The sequence below is a fragment of the Petaurus breviceps genome, unplaced genomic scaffold (assembly GCF_028583685.1).
Source record: "Petaurus breviceps papuanus isolate PSGF00001 unplaced genomic scaffold, PetGlider_PUasm1.0 76, whole genome shotgun sequence".
Classification (NCBI taxonomy): Eukaryota; Metazoa; Chordata; class Mammalia; order Diprotodontia; family Petauridae; genus Petaurus; species Petaurus breviceps.
Window position 1 is genome coordinate 27,043,050 of NW_027186473.1, and position 19,661 is coordinate 27,062,710.

The window sequence follows — 19,661 nt, forward strand, 5'->3', positions numbered from 1 at the left end:
GGCACCCATCTAATACCTCCAGCAGCTGAGAAAACCCCAGCATTTGGGATGAAAGCTCCCCTGTCTGGTGGCCGAGTCCTATTGTGGCAAAAAGCTCAAGGGTCAAGTGACTGAGGGGTGTCATGACCAAGCAAAGGAAACAAAGCAGACAGAAGATTCCAACATTAGACTCCTATTTTGGGGACAAAAAGAGCAAAGCATGGAACAGGAGGAAGACAGTGAAGTCAGAATTCCTGCACCAAAAGCTTCAAAGGAAAATACGAGCTGGTGACAGGCCATAGAGAACCTTAAGAAGCAGACAAAAAAAATTGAAGGAAAAATTGGGAAGTGAAATGAGAAATGCAAGAAAATTATGAAATGAGAGTCAACAGCCTGACTGAGGAAAATAACACCTTAAAAATTAGACTAACTCACTTGGCAAAAGAGGCTCAAAAAGGCAATGAGGAGAAGAATATCTTAAAAAGTCAAATTTGCCAGATGGAAAAAGAATCTCAAAAGCTCCCTCAGTAGAATCATTGTTTCAGAATTAGATTGGAGCAAATGGAAGCTAATGACTTTATGAGAAATCAAGATGCTGTTAAACAGATCCAAACAAATGAAAGAATAGAAGGCAATGTGAAATATCTCATGGGAAAAACCACTGACCTGGAAAATAGATCCAAGAGAGAGAATTTAAAAATTATTGGACTACCTGAAAGCCATGATCAAAGTAAGAACCTAGAAATCATTCTCCAGGAAGTTCTCAAAGAAAACTGCCCTGATGTTTTAGAACCAGAGGGCAAAATAGAGGTTGAAAGAATCCACCGATCACCTCCTGAAAAAGATCCCAAAAAGAAAACTCCTAGGAATATTATAGCCAGGTTCCAGAATTCCCAGATTAAGGAGAGAATATTACAAGCAGCCAGGAAGAAACAATTTGAATATTGTGGAAACACAATCAGGATAACCCAGGATCTTGCAGCTTCTACACTGAGGGATCGAAGGGCTTGGAATATGGTATTCCAGAGGGCAAAGGATCTGGGATTAAAACCAAGAATCACCTACCCAGCAAAACTGAGTATCATGTTTCAGGGGAAAATATGGTCATTCAGTGGAATAGAGGACTTTCAAGCATTCTTCATGAAAAAACTAGAGTTGAATAGAAAATTTCGCATTCAGATACAAGAAGCAAGAGAAGCATGAGAAGGTAAACAGGGAAAAGAAATCATAAGGAACTCATCAAAGTTGAACTATTAACATTCCTACATGGAAAAACAATAATTGTAACTGATGAACTTTTGTCTTTATGAAAATAGTTGAAGGGAATATATATATATATATATATACATATATATGTATATATATGTCTATATATGAGGGTATATGGGCATATGAATACATATGTAAACGTGTGTATATATGTTTACAGGTATACATAGATAGAGGGTACAGGACCAATTTAACAGGAAGGGATGATACTTAAAAGGTAAAATTAAGGGGTGAGAGGAATATAATGAGAGGAGATGGGGAGAGACCGAATGGGGTAAACTATCTCATAAAGAAGAGGCAAGGGAAAATGGTTTCAATGAAGGGGAAGAATAGGAAGGCAAAAGGGAATGGGTCAACCTTATTCTCACTGAATTTGGCTTGAGGAGGGAATGAAATACACACTAAATAGGGTATCTCACCCTACAGGAGAGCAGGGGGGAGGGGAATCAGAGTAGGGATGACGGAAGGGTGGGCAGGCTGGGGGGGGAGGTAAGTTGGAAGCATCCACTTTTGAAAAGGGACAGGATCAAAGTAGAGAATAGAACAAGTGGGAGGTGGGATAGGAGGGAGGGAAATATAGTCAGTCCTCTACAATATATCATGTTATTGTTTTGCATTAGCTACACATGTAGCTATACTGAACTGCTTATCTTCCCAGTAAGGGTGGGTGACAAGGGAGGAAGGGAATGAATCTTTAATTCAAAGTTTTAAAATCAAATGTTTAAATATATATACTATTATTAATACTATTTAACATGTAATTGGGAAATAAGATGTACAGACACTGGGGCACAGAGATCCATCATGCCCTACTGGAAAAGTCGAAAGGGGTATGGGAGAAAATATGGGAGAGAGCATATTGGAGGAGGGGATTGTGATAGTAATGGAATGTGGAGATTCCCCTGTATTGGGCTTGGTTTTCAAATTGATTGTATTAAAACCCAGAGCTTGTTAATCCCACCTGTGGGATGGACTTTTTGATGTGAAAAGAAAGTCCTGACTGGGAGGAGCTGGTGACGTAGATTTGGAGAGACAAGAGAGAGGCGGAAGTTCTTTTTGGAAGCAGCACCTCGTGGAGAGAGACTAAGAGATTGCTGGTGGCCGCTTTGAATTGCCCTGGACTTTTGAGACCTGCCCCCTGAGCTGCCAAGGACTGAGGAGACATGGCTGTTTTGCTGGTACTTTGTCTGTCTGTTTTGATGTTGTTTTGCCAGATTTGTCCACTGGTGAAAGACAGTCCTTTTGTTGAAGAAGTCCTGGAACCTGGCATTTGGTTAAGAAGCCCTGAGACTGTCCTGCAGACAGAGAGTGAATACTGTCCACTGGTGAGGGACAGTACTGTTGTTGCAGGGGTCTGGAGACTGTCCGGCAGACAGAATGAATACTGTCCACTGGTGAAGGACAGTGCTGTTGTTGCAGGGGTCTGGGAGCCTTTCTGTTGGTTTAGAAGCCCTGAAGAAGGATTTTCTTGTTGTATGTTTACAGAAATCCTGGGAGAGGGCTTTGCTAATGTGTTCAGGGGTTCTAGGACTGTTCTACAGACAGAGGATAAATTCATGAAGGGACTGGCAATGTATCTTATGGCCTTGCTAAGCCTTGTCTCTCCAGGAACTAAGATTGCTGAGAACTTGCCTCGTGTCAAGATGAAGAAAAGACCTCCATTTGGGTATTAAGTGCTGTGTTTAAACTTGATGTAACTCTGGGGTAGATTCAATTGTGATCCAGGGGTGGGGAACTTTTGACCTTTTTGTGTTCTATGGTTGAGCAAATGAATGTATTTTACTTATGTTTGGAAACTAATCTCCATTTGAGAAGAGGGGCTTTGTGGTGGACTTAATTAAGGTATAGCCTAGGGGTGGAGAAGTATTTGGAACAGAGACTTTGTAATTGATTGAATGATTGGAAAGTCCTGGGGTGGGGTAGGCCTTGGAGATGATTTAATCACACTTAGTAAATGCTGTATTTTGAATGATGTCATGTTTTGATCTTCTCTGTTCTGGGTTTGTTACTGAATAAAATAGAGAGCACCTATGCTGGTATTTTGAACCTGGGAAGTTGCCTTTGCTTGGTATTACATTACAGGGATATCCTGTGGGACTGCTATTTGGGGATGGTGGGTAGGGGACAAAAGGGGAGAAAATTTGTAACTCAAAATCTGTGGAAATTAATGATGGATCTTATCTACAGAAAGATTGTGGGAAGGATCTAAGGGTGGTCTAGTAGTCTGGAAGGAAGAGTCTAGGGAAGGTCTTGAGGAGGAGTCTAAGGAGGATTTTGATGGGACTGGGGTCAGACTCCATGAACCAAGAGAATGGGATTTGATGGGACCAAGGGTGGGAAACAGTCAGAGGTAACAGACAATGGAGGGTTAGGCTAGGTTAAGGGTAACAGAGATTCATTCATAGCCATAATAGAAGGCTTATTGCCTCAGGCGAACACCAGATCCAGTGGGAAGATTCAAAGGGAGTTCAAGGGGGTGTGCAGAGCCTATAAACCATCAAGAGGACTGCCAGTATTGTAAGGAGTAAGGATTTGAACCCAAATCTTCCTCACTCCATGGCTGGCTCCCTATACACCATGTCATCCTGCTTTTTGGGCTTTGACTGATGGGTAGAATTTCAATGAACATTTGGAGTACTGGATAGGAATTAGGTATAAGGGGAAATAGACTTGGGAAAGCCTATGGCTCATTTTGAAAATGCACAGTAGTACTGTCTGGCTGGAAAATAGGGTATGCAGATGAGCAGAAGGAGATTTTGGAAAGAAAGCTTGAAGACAAAATGTAGATGATCTCAAATGTCAAGCTAGGACCCCCAGGGACTTATTTACCATATTCTAAGAAACTCTCACTCCTCTCACACCTGCTACTCTGACTGGTTTCAATTCCATGGAACAAAATGGCCCTTCTAAGATAAGCTCATATCTTCTAAATTCACCACCTTGCTGCTAACATCAGTCTTGATTGACTTCACCTCCCTTAGTCTCCTCTCCCCTAAAATTAGAGGCTGGAGGGCAGAGTACCAAATTCCTCCTAATGCCTTCCTTTAAAGAAGGCAGACTGTGAACTCTCAGCTTACTCCACTTCGCATTTGCTGCTCTGCCTGGTTTCATCCACATAAAATAAGATGCCCATTTGCTAGGTACCTTGTCCCCCTATTTCTTTTGGGTGTTGTCATCCTCTTTAGATTGCAAGCTCTCTGAGGGTAGGGACTGTTTTATTTTTATTAATTGTATCCCCAGTACTTAGCACAGTACGAAGTAGGCACTTAATAAATGTTTATTGGATTGGATCTTTGGAATTTGAACTTTGTCCTGCTGGCAGTGGGGAGCTGTTTAAGCTGTTTTGTTTGTTTATTTTTTTTTAAAGGGGATAGATATTATCCAAGAAGTCTTATAGGTAGATTATGTACCTATAAGATATAGGATGGATTTAGGAGTAATGATGGTGGAACCTGGAGGTAGGAAGGTAGGAGAGAGGACACATAGGAGGCTACTATAACAGTCTGAGGGTAAGATAATCTGATAATGTCAATAGTAAAGTAAGTCCAAATCAATTTATCTCAGGCTCTGGAATATATAATAGTATGGTTTTGCAGAAGATGCATATTGATGCTGAAGCCAGTATATAGGAGTTATTTCCTGAATATTTTCTGGGTTTTTGTAATAGGGCAAAGAAAGCAATGAGTATATTAGTTGCTAGGCAAACACAAGTGTGGTGTTGTAACTATTATATCCAGAATCTGCACATGTAAAATTGAGTTGATTATGGTTTACTATAGGAGTGTGACAGTCAGGTTCAATAAGATACTATAGTTACAGATGAAATCCAATGTCTACCTTGGATGTAGTTTTTGCCATTTTAAAAATAAAGGTATTCTTTCAGATCATTTGGGGCTAAGTGTTTCAAGGATTTTTATAATATTAAAGGTAGCAGTGACTTAAGAAACTATCTAGTGCACCCATTTCATTTTTCAGATTATGTTATAAAAGAATACTTGTGATCATTCTCTAAAGGCAAGGTGGCATAATGGCTAGAGATAGACGATAGAGAGCAGACCTCAGAGTCATGAAGGCTTGACTTCAAGTCAGGCTTCTGACACATATTTGCTATGTGACCCTGGGCAAGTCACTTAACCTAGTGGCTAGAGTGGTACTCTGGGAGTCAGGAAGACCTGAGTTTGAATCCTGACTCAAATACCAGCTGTGTGACCCTGGGCAAATCATGTAAGCATTCAGTCAGATTTGGGGAACCTGTGGCCTCAAGGCCACATATGGCCCTCTAGGTCCTCAAGTACAGCCCTTTGACTGAATCCAAACTACTCAGAACAATCAAAGGTCTGCACTTGAGGACCTAGAGGGCCACATGTGGCCTTGAGGCCACAGGCTCCCTGCCCCTGCTGACTCAGCTTATTTCATTATCTACAAAATGGGGATAATAATAGCACCTAAATCCCAGAGTTATTGTGAAAATTAAATGAGATAACATATGCAAAATATGTTGCAAATCTTAAAGCACTATATAAATGGTAGTTATTAATACTCAAGAAATGTAATAACTGGGAAAGTAAGTGAAGAAACTAGAACTTTCCCAAGCTGACATTTAGGCAGAATATCCCTAGTAGCATTATTCTAGAAAGTTTCCATTATTTCTTTTATAATCAGCATTAAAACTCATTTGTTTATTTATATATGGAATTGGTAGGTGGTACATAGAACAATTTAGACAGACATGGTCCATACCCTCCCGGAGGTTACGATCTAATAGCCATACACATTTTGATCATCCCCAAATATCAACATTAAGAAAGTCAGGAATTACAACTTACCACCACAATAGAGAAGTACATATATTTGAAAAGAAGTAATATTTGACTCAAAGTATTTCTAACCAGTTGGTAGGCAGCCAGCTGCCTAAGCAAATCACATAATGTTTAATCCTGGCCTCATGTGTTTCCCAAACTAAAGCAAAGCTGATCAAACAGTATTCAATTACACTTTGAGGATCATCTGTTCATGTAAATAACATTAAAGTTTCTATTTTTGAATCGAGGAAGTGTTCTTCCAATTGTCAATCTGTTTTGAAATGATTGTCATACAGTTCTCACGGCACCTAGGGGAAAAGTGGCCTAAAATAATTCCATCTCACAAATGACTCAACTTATGTTTAAACTTCATGAGCAAATAGCACCCAGGACACTTTCAGTAAATAAAGTAGCAGCATTATCACAGCCTTCATTTAGCTTTGGCCCTGGAAGTAATGAGGCAGATTCTCCCAAGGCCCATATTACCTATGGGTAGAAGTTACTTGAGAGGCACATTTGGACTAAGATTTTGCCATCTGACTGTCATAGAGTCTCAGGGAGTAAATGGCTATATTAACACTAGAGAAATAAAATGCTCCCTATAGAATGAAAGGGCTTCATTTTAGCCTGCCGCATGGTTTAGAAGGGAGATTTAGTTTTATTATGGTAATGGTCTATGTTGCCCTCTAGTGGTGTACATTAACAAATGCATGCCAGTCCTTAAATTCAAGAATTTATAGAATTAGAGAATTTTATCATTTTAAGTCTGGAGGGATCTTATGACCAAGTTGATTCAAAGATCCCAGGTGATTTGACTTACCTCAAAACAATGTATAGTCTTTAAACCACTCTTTTCTCAATAAAAGCACAATTTGTCCAACTGTACCTATGACTTTAATGGTGTAGGAGAGCTCCGAAATGAAGGGATTTCCTCCACCTGTGCAGCTTGACTTCTGCTCTAACTTAGTCTTAAAAATTTGCCTTGGGTACTAAGGTGTTAAATGCTATGCTCAAGGTCACTCAGCCCATAGAAATGAGACTTGAACCCAGGTCTTCCTGACTCAGAGACCAGCTCCATTTGCTATGCAATGTTTTTTTTTTAATATAGTAAATAAAACTTTTATTTTTCTTTCAATAAATAAAATGTGCATCTAGCTCTATGAATGTATATTCTGGAGGAAAAGTTGAGTAAGCTAAAAAAAAATTAAGCAATAAGAGGGTGTCAAGATTTCAAAAAAAATATGGCAAATCCCTGGTCTAATTCTCTGTAATGCCAGTTTTGTCTTTTAGAGTCCTCTCTACTGGGAATAGAAGCTCTACGATAATATAGGACCTTCTCTCAGGCTAATGGGATGGTAGCTTTTTCCTCATGGCTTTGGCTCTCCTTGATGGTGAGACCCAGAGAAAGACGAAACAAATGTGTAAGGTGCTGGAAAAGCATAGTGAAATAAAGAATGGATTTCTAGAACTGTAAAAAACAAACAAAACTCAAAATTTTCCCCCATCATACCCAAAATTAGGAACAGATGATCCCCAAAGGCACATTTTAAAATATCTGGTCTTCCCATATGATTTTTCATGGTTCTCCTATATGTACTATTTTTGTAAGGTACAGAAACCATGTAGAAATGGTTATTTAAAATTAGGCAAATCTTCATGATTACATTTTTTTTAAAGCATTCCAAATTGACCATGGATGCATTGACTGAATAAACCTCCACCTTCCTAAATGTAAATGCATTTTACTGTATTTGTATTATGTTGACATGTGCAAATATTCAACCAAACCTTAAGGATGTACACATGGCTAAAAACTGAGAGTTTCAGATATGCCCAACATACAAAGAGCTCCATTAAAGACCAGTTTTTGAGGCAATCCACTTCCGATAATAAGTTATTTGGGTATAGACTCCAGGCTTGTTCACACGGCCACAGTTATCACCCCAGCTCACAATTCCAAGGAGATACCAAGTATCTTTAGAATCTTTTACAACTAGGGGTCCTCCAGAATCACCCTGATGAGAAAAAAGAAATAATGAGTGGCTTTCATTTGCAGTACATTTTGTTTACAAAAACTCTTCCTCTACAATTTCTTCCCTGATTATCAACAAGAACCTTTAGAAATCTTTAACTAGGCCCAACAAAAAGTTCTCCTTTCTGTTCCTGTGGTCTTGTTTCTTAAAAATATTGGCTACTGAAGCCACTCATCTCCCCAGGAAAAGGTTCTCAACTCCACACACTGTATTCTTTACAAAAAAGAGTAAGATCATCCCATGCAAGGTCAGGCCAATGCTCTCCGACTTAGTTTTTTCTTTACACTTACTGGTCCAAAAACCTGGGGCTCTTTGTTAGAAGCTTCATCCTGTTTTATGGAAAACATTTCTTATATATACCATCCAATTTTAATTTCTGAAGGCTAGTCTATAAATCAAGCAAGCAAGCATTTCATTAAGCACCTACTATGTTCTAGGCATTGTGCTAGGTGGTAGACTGTAAGCTTCTTGAGAATAAGTATTGTCTTTTACCTTTGTCTTCTTTTCATTTACTAAGTGCTTAGTAAATGTTATTAGTAAATGGTTATTAACTGACTAAGACAGGCAAAAACAGTCCCTGACCTTAATGTGGGGGTAGCAGGAGACAGACAACATGCAACAACTATGTATATAAGTTATGTACAGAGTAAATTGGAGTTACTTGCAGAGGGAAGGCACTAGCATTGAGGGGGACACTGGAAGGATTCTTGCAGAAGGAAGTGATAAGGTGATGGGACTTGGACCCATAATTTTCCCACATGTTTCAGCAACCCAATCTCAGAATTTTCCCAAACAAGCCAGTCCCTGGCTTCTCCCCTGAGGTATCTGACCAATCCCATCCCACCTAGATACTCTATAATCCTTTCACTATGGCTCTCCACTCACCCCAGACCATTTAACTCCTTTCCTTAGTGCACCTAGGCCACCCCAGGCTATTTGCCACTCCTTAATCCCGTTTAGACCCTTTTACTATTGCCTCTGAGCCACTTCTGGCTATTCACCACTCCTGAATCCCACCCAGATCTTCTCACTGTCTTTTTTGTTTGTGATTCATTAGGAATCTAGCTTACTCTCTTGGAGTTACAATGGCTTGAGTGCTTGAATTCTTTCTAGGCAGATTTGCCCTGTACCCTTAACTTTTTACATTTTGGGTAAATGTAAACCCAGTAACCCCAAACTGCATCAGAAGTATTTTAGCTGAGTCCTAAATAAATCCAGGGAAGTCAGGAGATGGAAATGGGAATGGAGAGCATTCAATGCATAGAGAGAAAGTCAGTGAAAATGCATAGAAAAGGTAGATAAAGTATCTTTTATGAACGGTCAGACAGGTGGGAGGAGAACTAGGTTACAAAAGTCTAAAAAGAGAATCAAGGAGAAGAGTTAACTTGTCAGTGCCAAAAGTGCCCTCTACACTATTCAGGAATTAGGAAAAAGGGGGCTGTTTGGGGGAAAAATAATGTCAATAATAGTTATTTTCCCATTAAGTGACAAATATTTCTGGGGTTCAGAGGTCCTACTTTTGAGCCCTTCCTTTCTCCCACATATGTGTAGTTGGGGAGAGGGGGGAAAGGTAGAGAAAAAAGCTCATCTAGGGGACTTCTAGCTGACTAGCTGCACTCTGGGCCTTTCATAGGCATATACAGCCACTCCTGAGCCTGTGGTGGAGCTTTGAGTCACATATTTATATCAAAGTGTAATTACAGTTAGCACTAAAATAAGTCAACAACAACAAACATTTATTACTAAGCATGTAGTAAGTTCAAAGCACTGTGCTAACCATTGTGTATACAGAAAATTTTTAAATAAAAGTTACTATTCTCAAGCTCAGAATCTAAGAGGGGGAAGGAGTATACAAACAATTATATTGAAACAAGATAGAGACAGGATAAATCTGAGACAATCTCAGAGGGAAGACGCTGATAAACAGGGCATGTCATGGCCAAACAGGCCAATCCTCTCATGATGAGCCCCTCACCATTTCCTTAGCCTGATCCTTAGATAACTGACATAGACTGCTGCTAGGCCTGCACGCAAAACCTTTCTTGGTTGTTAGGAAAAGGAAGACTTGTGCTCCCATGCAATAGTAACTTCTGAAAAAGTTACATCCTCTTCATGACTAAATGACATGTTAGAATAAAGGTGATAGTGATCATAATTTAATTTTTCTTTAGTGATTTGTTTTTTTAGAACCATTATGTAAGCATAAGATCTTTGTTAGAATAATCCAATATTATTTTAACAAACATATGAGAAGTTGGAAATTGGGATAATTATAATGACCTGGGGAAATGTTTTGAAAACAGATTTTTGTTAATACTTACATATTTCATTTGATCTCAGATCACATCCATCCAACCCTTTTTGTCCTGGGCAACTTTTGTTCATGCCCTCTATAACCATCATTAAGGAATCTACCCAACCTGATTAGGGCTACCCTCTTGATTTCTTGACACCCTATAGATAGGTGTCCAACCAATGTAACAGACATAAGTTGGTCTGTCTTTCTTGATTACATCTTGATGATTCCTTTTATTCTATTTCTCCATGTAATTTTTCACTGAAATATGTTGTAAACCAGTCATACCTACCATATACCTTTCCACTGACTTCTTGGTGACCCATAACTTTAATTCTTTAACAACTAGGTTATTATATGACTTACTGATGTATAGCATAAACAAATATATTGATATTAAAAAGATAGGCCTTTGTTTCAGGGAAAGGTTTAAGGTTATTAAAAGCACAAAGTAATTTTCCATGGGCAAGATAATGTACTCTTCTCCTTGGTTTGGAAAAAAAAATCACAAAAAATTTACTCCAAAAAGCCAAAACACAAACCTAGGCTCAATGAGGTAAATGACTTGTCCAAAGATAATGGAAAAAGTAAAATGTGGAGTTGAGACTTGAACCTGGCTTTTGTTACTACAAATCTATCAGAGTGAATATCCTTTCAACTGGTATACTTCTCAACTCATTCATACTTTCTCAGTTTGTGTGATTCTTGTTCAGGTATTTCTATAAGACCTCCATAGAAAATCTACCCAAATCACTTTTTCTTCCTGTTCTTTTAGTATTTCATGAGAAATACTCAGGCTGTCTCTCTTTGTTACATGACTGATCTACCTCTCTCTTCCTGGACAGATATATTCTTGATAATGAATGTCACTCTTCTAGAGCATGTCGTCAGTGGTAATTTGAGTTAACTTACCATGTACCCCTTCCTTCCCCCCCCCCCCTTTGGCCTCTTATTAGTGATTGGAAAGATATTTCTGCTTGATGGGATATTGGATAGTTTCGCTTTCATAATGACTTTTCCCTCTTTCATTTCCATGGGTAACAGAAGAAGAGGGAGAATTATTGTTTTAAAAGTAACATTTTTCTTTGTTATAATGGGAAGCATTATAACCTGAGAGAGTACAGGGGCTTAGTTAATTTGATTGTTCTTAATGAGCATTTCAGGTAGGAGCTATGCTCGTATCTATTGCATAAAGGACAGGAGAATCTTAGGCAGAAGTATGCTGAGATTAGCTCTAACCAGCTTGGGAGAGCTGATTGTTAAATTTTTGGTGTGAACATTTAAATTTTAGAAATTGGCAGATTCTATAAATCTGGCCTTGCTCTATTTTTTTATTGCTTTCTAGACTTAAGAAACTGATAGAGAAAATGTTAATAGTACTAATCAAACACAAAAGTGTTTTGTTTATAATTTTTTGGGGGGGTGGGGGAGATCTGGTTATTAAATATTTACTAGCACACTTGCCGTCCTAGGACATCTGAGATAAGTTTAAATGGGACACAGACCAGATTATATCACTAGGTCCCACATCTTTCACTTCCCATTCTTCCTTCTTCCTAATCAACTAATCAGTATTTTACATTGCTAATAACTTATTGGTTGTGTGTGTCTTGGTGACTTAGAATTTTATTTACCGTGAGTCAACACCATAACTTTAGTTTCCATTTTGTAAAGAACACAAAAGTATTTCCTGAATCAGATGGATATTTTTATAGTAATAATGATGGTAATAGCAAAGTAATTACTACCCCACCTACCCTGCAAGCATCATAAATTCCTTCCAAGAAACCAGCACAAAACATTCCATATGTTATCTCTTTTCCATATACATGTGGCTGCCTGCATATTTCATTACTTATGATTTCCACTGCAGCTTGTCGAAGTTCATTCTGTGAGGCCCCTAAGGATAAAGAAAAAAAATAAGTAGTTTTAGCATTTACAATCAACATCCTTTGATAAAGTATCAAAGTAAGCCATCACTACAATGAAGTAAATTAGTTTTCCTACTTTTTAAAATTTCATTAACTTTAGTACAAGGAATGCCTGATATGACTCAAACCCCGGCTTTGGATTCTGCTTCAAATATTTGCTAGCTGTGTGATCATTCAACATCCATCAATGTCATTCAACATCCATCTATCATCTTTCATTTCCTTGAGTGTAAAATGGAGGAAAAATTAACAAACAACATGCTAGAAACTATCAAGTACTGACTAGACCAGGGGTGGGAAACCTGTGTCCTTGAGGTCACATGTGGTCTTCTAGGTCCTCCAGTGCAGCCGTTAACCAAATCCAAGTTGGCCTTGAGACCTCAGGTTCCCCACTCCTGGTGAACTGCCAGTTTTGGAAGTCTGGTGTATTAGGCTTGATTTTTGCCTCTGAAACATACTAGCTTTGTGACCATGGCCATGACCCTAAACTCTAACTGCCTCAAGCATTTAACTCTAAGACTCTTAAGCAACAAAGGAGTTTTCAGTTTGCCCCTATGCAGGGAAGGGGAGTTAAGACAGGGGAACCTATTCTCAGATCTTAGGTAATTTACTACAAGGAGATCATAGGTTTTAACAGAAATAATTAACAACGAGTGCCCTATCTACCTCCTAGAGTTGTGAGGAAAGCACTTTATGCCCCTTAGAATGCTGCAAAAAAGAGGTGCTATGGGGGGGTTGGGATTGACTTTGTGATTTTTTTTTGGTGAAAAAAGTCCCAAATGAGGGGACTCTCAATCCCTTTGAATATGAGGAAACTGTCTCTACCAATGAATAGGGAAGCCCTGTCTGACAATGCAGGTCAACGCTTTCTTTGAAATTTACAATTTTAAAGAACAGAAGCTGAGTAACTTGCCCAACTTGCCACATAGCCAATATTTGTCAGAGGTAGGACTTGAATGCAGGTCACCCCTGATCTGAGACCAGCTCTAGAAACAATAATATTCTGCCTCCTGTTATCTGTGATGCTAAATTCATGAGTATCCCATCATAAGGGATTTCTAGTGGGGAAATTATCTAAGAATCTTGAAGTTAAACTTGACATATATAAATATGTACTCATTTCCCTGGCATAAAAAAAAAAGTACCTCTAGAAACTTAAGAGCAGTTTATTTTCTTTTCCAGAAAATTGGAGTAACCTTGTTAAAAAGATAAAATGTTTTTTTTCCAAACCTTCCTTGTTAGTAAAGTTTCAATTCTGATTTGGTCTGTTATTTGTGTTATTAAGCTTTTTTTTTCTTATTTAGTATTTTACTATCCCCCAGTTACATGTAAAAACAATTTTTGACTTTCATTTTTTAAAACTCTGAGTTCCAAATTCTCTCCTTTCCTCCCTCCTCACCCCTCCATTAAGAAGGCAAGCAATTCAATATAGTAACCTATATCATGTGTAGTGATGCAAAACATTTCCATAATAGTCATGTTGTAAAAGAAACGTATATTAAAAAAAAAAACCTCAAGAAAAATAACTTAAAAAATATCTTTCAAACTGTATTCAGATACCATCAGTTCTTTGGGAAGGGATAGCATTTTTCATTATAAGTCCTTCAGAGTTGTCTTGGACATTCTATTATTCAGAATAGTAGAGTCATTCACAGCTGATTATCTCACAATATTGCTGTTATTTCGTACATGGTACATTTCACTTTGCATCAGCTCATGTAAGTCTTTCCAGGTTTTTCTGAGGTTATTAAGCTTTATAATCCCTTTTAAACTTTGGAAATTCATGCTGGAACATGGAGTGATTTTTGTTTCCAAAGCTGGCCTCCCTAATAAGCTTAGATAATCCTATTTACTTATAAATGACTTTTTAATTGAATGAGCTTTTGGCTTCAGGCTCTAGATTGGGAACCAGGTACAGCAACTGATTGAATCAAACAATGTGACAGGTACAAAGCTGTTGGGGGTGAAAAAACCCATCACAGAAATCCAATTCATGTGCAAGTCAGGACATCACTCTCTGTGATATCATTGATGCTCTTTGAGAATGAAGAACCATTACCACCATTACCACCAACACACCCAAGGTGTATTTGTTCTTGCTCAAATGGCAGGATTCTGAGATCCCTGAGTAAAACATCCACACAAGCCATCATCCTATAAACCTCTCCCTTCCAATGCCAGACTATTAGAATCATCTACATTCTTGCTTCTAACTTTCTTCTTCTCTGTTGCCCCCCCCCCCCCATTCTCCCTTGCAATCTAGCTGTTGATCCCATCACAAATGAAACTGCTCTGCTCATTTACTAAAAATCTCTTAACCACTAAACCTAGTGCACTTTTCTCACTCTTATAATCCTTAACTTCTCTGCAACTTTTAAAACTGTTCTCCCCACCTTCCCTGCACCTTCTAGAGACTTTGTCCTTCTGGTTTTTGTGACATTTTACTTTTCTGATTTTCTCCTACTTGTTTGATTGCTTCTTAGTGTCCTTTGCAGGTCTCCTGCATTCTTTGCATGGGTGTTCCCCAGTATTTTATTTTGGTTCCTCTTCTCTCTATATACTCTTTCCAAGATCTTATTACCAAATAGAGGTTTAATTATGACTGCCAAATCTATAGCCAGGCTTAATCTCTCTTCTGAACGCTACACATACGTTATCAACTTAATTCTGGATATTTCCTCCTGAATCACATGTGGCATCTCAAATAAAACATGCCTAAAGTTATGAAATATCTTCCTACCTCCACTGGTTTTTCCTTCAAGTTTCCCATTTTATGATTAAAGTACCACCATCCTTCAAAGTTACTCAGTTTCATAACCTCAGAGTCATTTTCTCTTCACAACTTTCAAAATTATCTTCCTGAGGCATAAGATCTGCCCAATCTGAATGCCTGCTAACCGTTTTCTATAGCTTTCCATAAGATACAGTATGAACTCTATAGCTTAGCATTTGAGGCATCTCACCATCTAGTTCCAACTATATTTCTAACCATATTTCATATTGCTCCCCTTCATACACTCTATATTCTAGCCATACTAGACTACTAGTAGTTTCTCCCACCTTGGTGCATTTGTGCAAGCCATCTCCTATGCCTGGAATGCACTCCCTCCTTTCTTCTGCCTCTCATAAACTGTACCTTTATTCAAGGCTCAGCTGAGGTGTAGTTGTTGGTACTTCATCCTTCCTCAATTTTCCTTATGCCATACTTAATTATTTACATGTAGAAATCTATCCCACAAAGGGGGTATGCTGGTAAATGTTTAACAACCAGCTCCCTGGCAGCCAAGAGGGGAATGTATATAGGACACACTTTTAAGTTTAATATGCATTACTAACACTTTCCCCATCACTTCTTAAATTTAGACAACCAAGAAAACAAAAAAACAAAAACAAAAACCCTGATATATAGTATTTTCCAATTTCTGAGATGTAGATGCTTGTACTGAAAGTTTACAATCAGCTTTTAAGAACCAGTACAGGCTGGCTCCAACACATCCTAGCTCATTCCTGGTAGCGTATGAAGTCTGTCAGGGCAGACACTATTTCACTGTTGTTTGTATCCCCAGTGCTCAGTATGGTATTTAGCACACTGATGCTTAAAAAATATAAGTAAAATGATGGAATGGTCTATCTTAGAAGACAGCAACAGAATACAGGCCTAGATCTTTCCATTTTAATGGAACACACTTTGTTAACAAAGAAGATCTATTTTGAACTCATTTACTTCAAGGATTGGTGTCTTAACTAAAATTAATATTCCTTCACTGACGCAGGTGATACTTTCATGCAGTTTCATGAGTTACTGCTAGAAATTTTTATCATCTTCTTTTAATCAGCCTCTGAACTCATTTACTGGTTTTTTTTTTTTGCTTATTTTTGGAGGGCAATTGGGGTTAAGTGACTTGCCCAAGGTCATATGACTAGTTTTTGTTGTTAAGTGTCTGAGGCCGAATTTGAACTCAGGTCCTGGTGCTCTATTCACTATGCCACCTAGCTGCCCCCCCCCCCTTTTAATGTAGGTTCTTTAAAAATCATAGCAATTCAAAGATTAATGAAGTGCCCACTATGTCTGGCCCCAGGTGGAGAATCCTGCCAAGCCAATCCCTATGACATCAGTCTTTGCTTTCTTTGGTTGTATCCCCCAAAATGGAATGAAATTTTCTTAAAAAATAACTGAGGACTTGAATTGCTCATTAATTTACAGAATTATGAAATGGAGGTAGGCATGCCTGGTTTTTGGTTACTCACCCAAAAAAGACCATAATGGTAGTGGAGACTAATGCTTCAATCACACTTTAGTAACACAGAGGACTCAGGGCAAATGTCACAGAAAGTTCAGAGACAAGTAACACTAAAGGTGGGGTAGGGTCATAGAGGCAGGTAGGGATGAGGATAAGTATAAAGTAGAGTAACTGGAGAAGAAAATGGGGAAGGAAGAGATAGAGACTAATTCATATAGAATTGGGAGCACTCAGAAGCCTGGATCCACATGGAGATGGAAGAATATTTGGGGGGCAGCAGTTTGAAGTTTTAGTGGAAGAAAAGACTAGCTCTTAGCCTATACAGCCTCATTTGAGGTGAGTTCATTATCATATCCACATCATCTCAAAATTATCAACAACATTTAATGTTCTAGTATTCTTACTGTGTATGCCTGGAGTTTATCTGAGATCTTAGGACCAAAAGGTCCCAATAGCAAGACCTACATGGCTTCCCCTATTTTATCACATAGTCTCAGGGTGTGATTTTTAATATGATGAAGTTTGCAACTTATGCAAATTGTGCTCCTTCGATTTTTGGGAGAATCTATGAGTAACATTTAGGTGTCCCTTTTCAATCTTACTTCCTGCTATAGTTACTTTTTACTGGCTACTTATAAATTTACTAATCCTAACTAGAAAGGCAGGAGGTGGTCGGGGGATCAGATGAAGATACAATTTTAACATAAGACTTCATATTAGATATTGTTTTAATAATATTCAGAGAATTATTCATATTACTTTGCTATTTTGATGTCCTAGATGTTTTTCTCCAAAAACTAATACTCATAGACTGGGACTTAGAAATGTGTTTTTTTTTTTTAATTTTATTTTAGTGGTATTTGTTCTAATGTGATTTAACCATCATCAATTATAGGGGCACTATATTTTAGTAATTTGGGTTGTTTTTGCAAAAAAAAAAAGGGTCAAATAAAGGTAGCATCTTATGCTAAAGAGAAGACCCAAATAAACTTTATATTGAAGATTATATTTGAAGACTTTAGTGACATACATATTGTTGATAAACATGATAGACATTATGGAGTTTGGAATTTTTGTGTATGTATTAAAATTATATAGTATGGGTACTTTCTATGCCAATAATCAACCAGTAAACATTGATTAAGCACTTACTGTGCCAGATACTGTGTTAAGTGTTGGAATAATGTACAGCGCTGCTATCATTCACCTATTGCTGGTGGCAATTCTATTTATTGACTTCAAGTTTCCTAAACCAAAGTCATGTTCTCAATGGTGGCCACTTAATAGATTCTTTTTGAAGAGCATAATGAATCAAAAGCTGAAAATTAAAGCCTGTAGCCTTTGTCAACTATAGTAAGTTCTTCTGAAAAATCAGGCATGGTCTCTGGGTTGAGCAGCACATTCTTACTTTTTAAACAATCATTATCTGTACTTTGAATCTCAGTTCATTATGGAATCTTTACCTGTGGCACACCAGTTGTCATTGTAACTTCTGGGCTCTAGTTGATATATGGCAACAATTATAGAAGTTACAAATTCTGCCTGTTAGGCTTCCATAGATCTTTGACATTATGGGTCTTAAATGTCCATTTTCATTGTATCTTACTTTCTTACCATATGGTTTTACAGAGGATAAATCACAGAATATTAGTGCTGAAGGTGACCCTAGAGATTATCTAATCCAAATCGTTCATTTTATATATAAACAAACTATAGCCCAGGAAGACTGAATAACCTACTCTAGGTTACACAGCTAATGAAGTGACAGAGCTAGGACTAGTAATAGCTAACATTTATATAGTGCTTACTATATGCCAAGCTCTTTATGATTGTTGTCTTATGTGATTTTCATGACAACCCTGGGAGGTAAGTGCTGTTAGTATACCCATTTTATAGTTGGAGAAACTGAGGCAAACAGAGGTTAGGTGACTCACCCAGACATCATGCAGATAGTAAGTATCTGAGACTGGATTTGAACTTAAGTCACCCTGATTCCAGGTAGTGATCAGTGCTCTCTCCATGGTAGCACCTATCTACTTAAGTAGTTTAATGCAACTCAAGTGTTCTATTTATTGTACCATATTGCCTGGTTTGTTTTCTTTTAACTCTGGCTAATAAGAAACAGTTGGTTATTTAGGGTATGTACTTTTAACTAATTGGTAATCAGATCTCCTTAAACAAACCAATAGATAACAGAAGTAGGAGAGTGATAGTGTGATAGTCACGGTGAATTGATAATTACTTGAGTTATCAGCCTGGAAAACAAAATATCTTAATTTAAATAATATCTTTACCTAGAATTGTCATAAAATCCCAAAGGAGACTCATTTGGCAAGAGACAAACTAATACTACCGTTTATGTTTTATAATTCACTCTGAGTTCATTGCTATTCATTCCTGATCACTCTCAATATTAAATTATTTATGATTTAAAAATAGCTTCCCAGGTCCTAAATTAGATTCTGTTGTGTCTGGAGTTTGTATATCAAAATACCTTGGTGGTAAGGCTCATCTTTCTTGTCTAATGCCTCTCAGTGTTTCATGTCATTTGCAGTGAGGAAAAAAACAGTTGGCATTGTACTGCTTAAATTTCCATTCCTAAGGTTAATTGTTAATTTAAGTACTTCAATCTTGGTTAGGTCAATTATCTTAAGGTAATATGTTATCAGTTGATTGATTAAAATCTGATAACTGAGAAATACAGAATAAAGCACAGGTAGGGTATTGTAACTTATAGTTTGATCAATACTATAAAGAAACAGCCTTAAAAAACAAAAGCATCCTCTATTAGATAATTAAGAAATTGTTTTCCTGGAATAAGTGATCTAGAGTGAGTACATGAAAAGGAGATACATGGAGTCCTAGAAATAGTGAGCATTTGCAGTGACTGATGTTTGGGGGATTAGACAGGACTCAGGTAAAATATATAAAAAATAATATATTTCAGGAGACATGAGGTAAAAAACAAAAAACATCAAATAGCAACATAGTTTAGTGCCATCCTTCACATTCATTGTGATGATAATGACAGCATTCATAATAGCTTTAAGGTTTGAAAAGTTTCATTTGGTACCCACAAAAACCTTTAAGGTAGAAGTTATTATTTTTTC

The 19,661-nt window shown here is 37.7% G+C and overlaps 1 protein-coding gene and 1 long non-coding RNA gene across 3 annotated transcripts in view; one reads left to right on the top strand and one right to left on the bottom strand.

Annotated features, from left to right (window-relative positions):
* Nucleotides 1-19,661, top strand: part of LOC138175055 (uncharacterized) — a 121,423-nt gene that overhangs the window by 43,025 nt on the left and 58,737 nt on the right. The gene's annotated exons all lie outside the window — the stretch shown is intronic.
* Nucleotides 5,748-19,661, bottom strand: part of TMPRSS11A (transmembrane serine protease 11A) — an 81,024-nt gene continuing 67,110 nt past the window's right edge. For both annotated transcript variants that reach the window (XM_069105333.1, XM_069105334.1), the window contains 2 exons: nt 12,137-12,279; nt 5,748-8,065 (listed from right to left, as the gene is read on the bottom strand). In XM_069105333.1, coding sequence (XP_068961434.1) covers nt 7,904-8,065; nt 12,137-12,279 — 305 coding nt within the window. In that variant the 3' untranslated portion in view covers nt 5,748-7,903. The remainder of the gene's footprint in view (nt 8,066-12,136; nt 12,280-19,661) is intronic.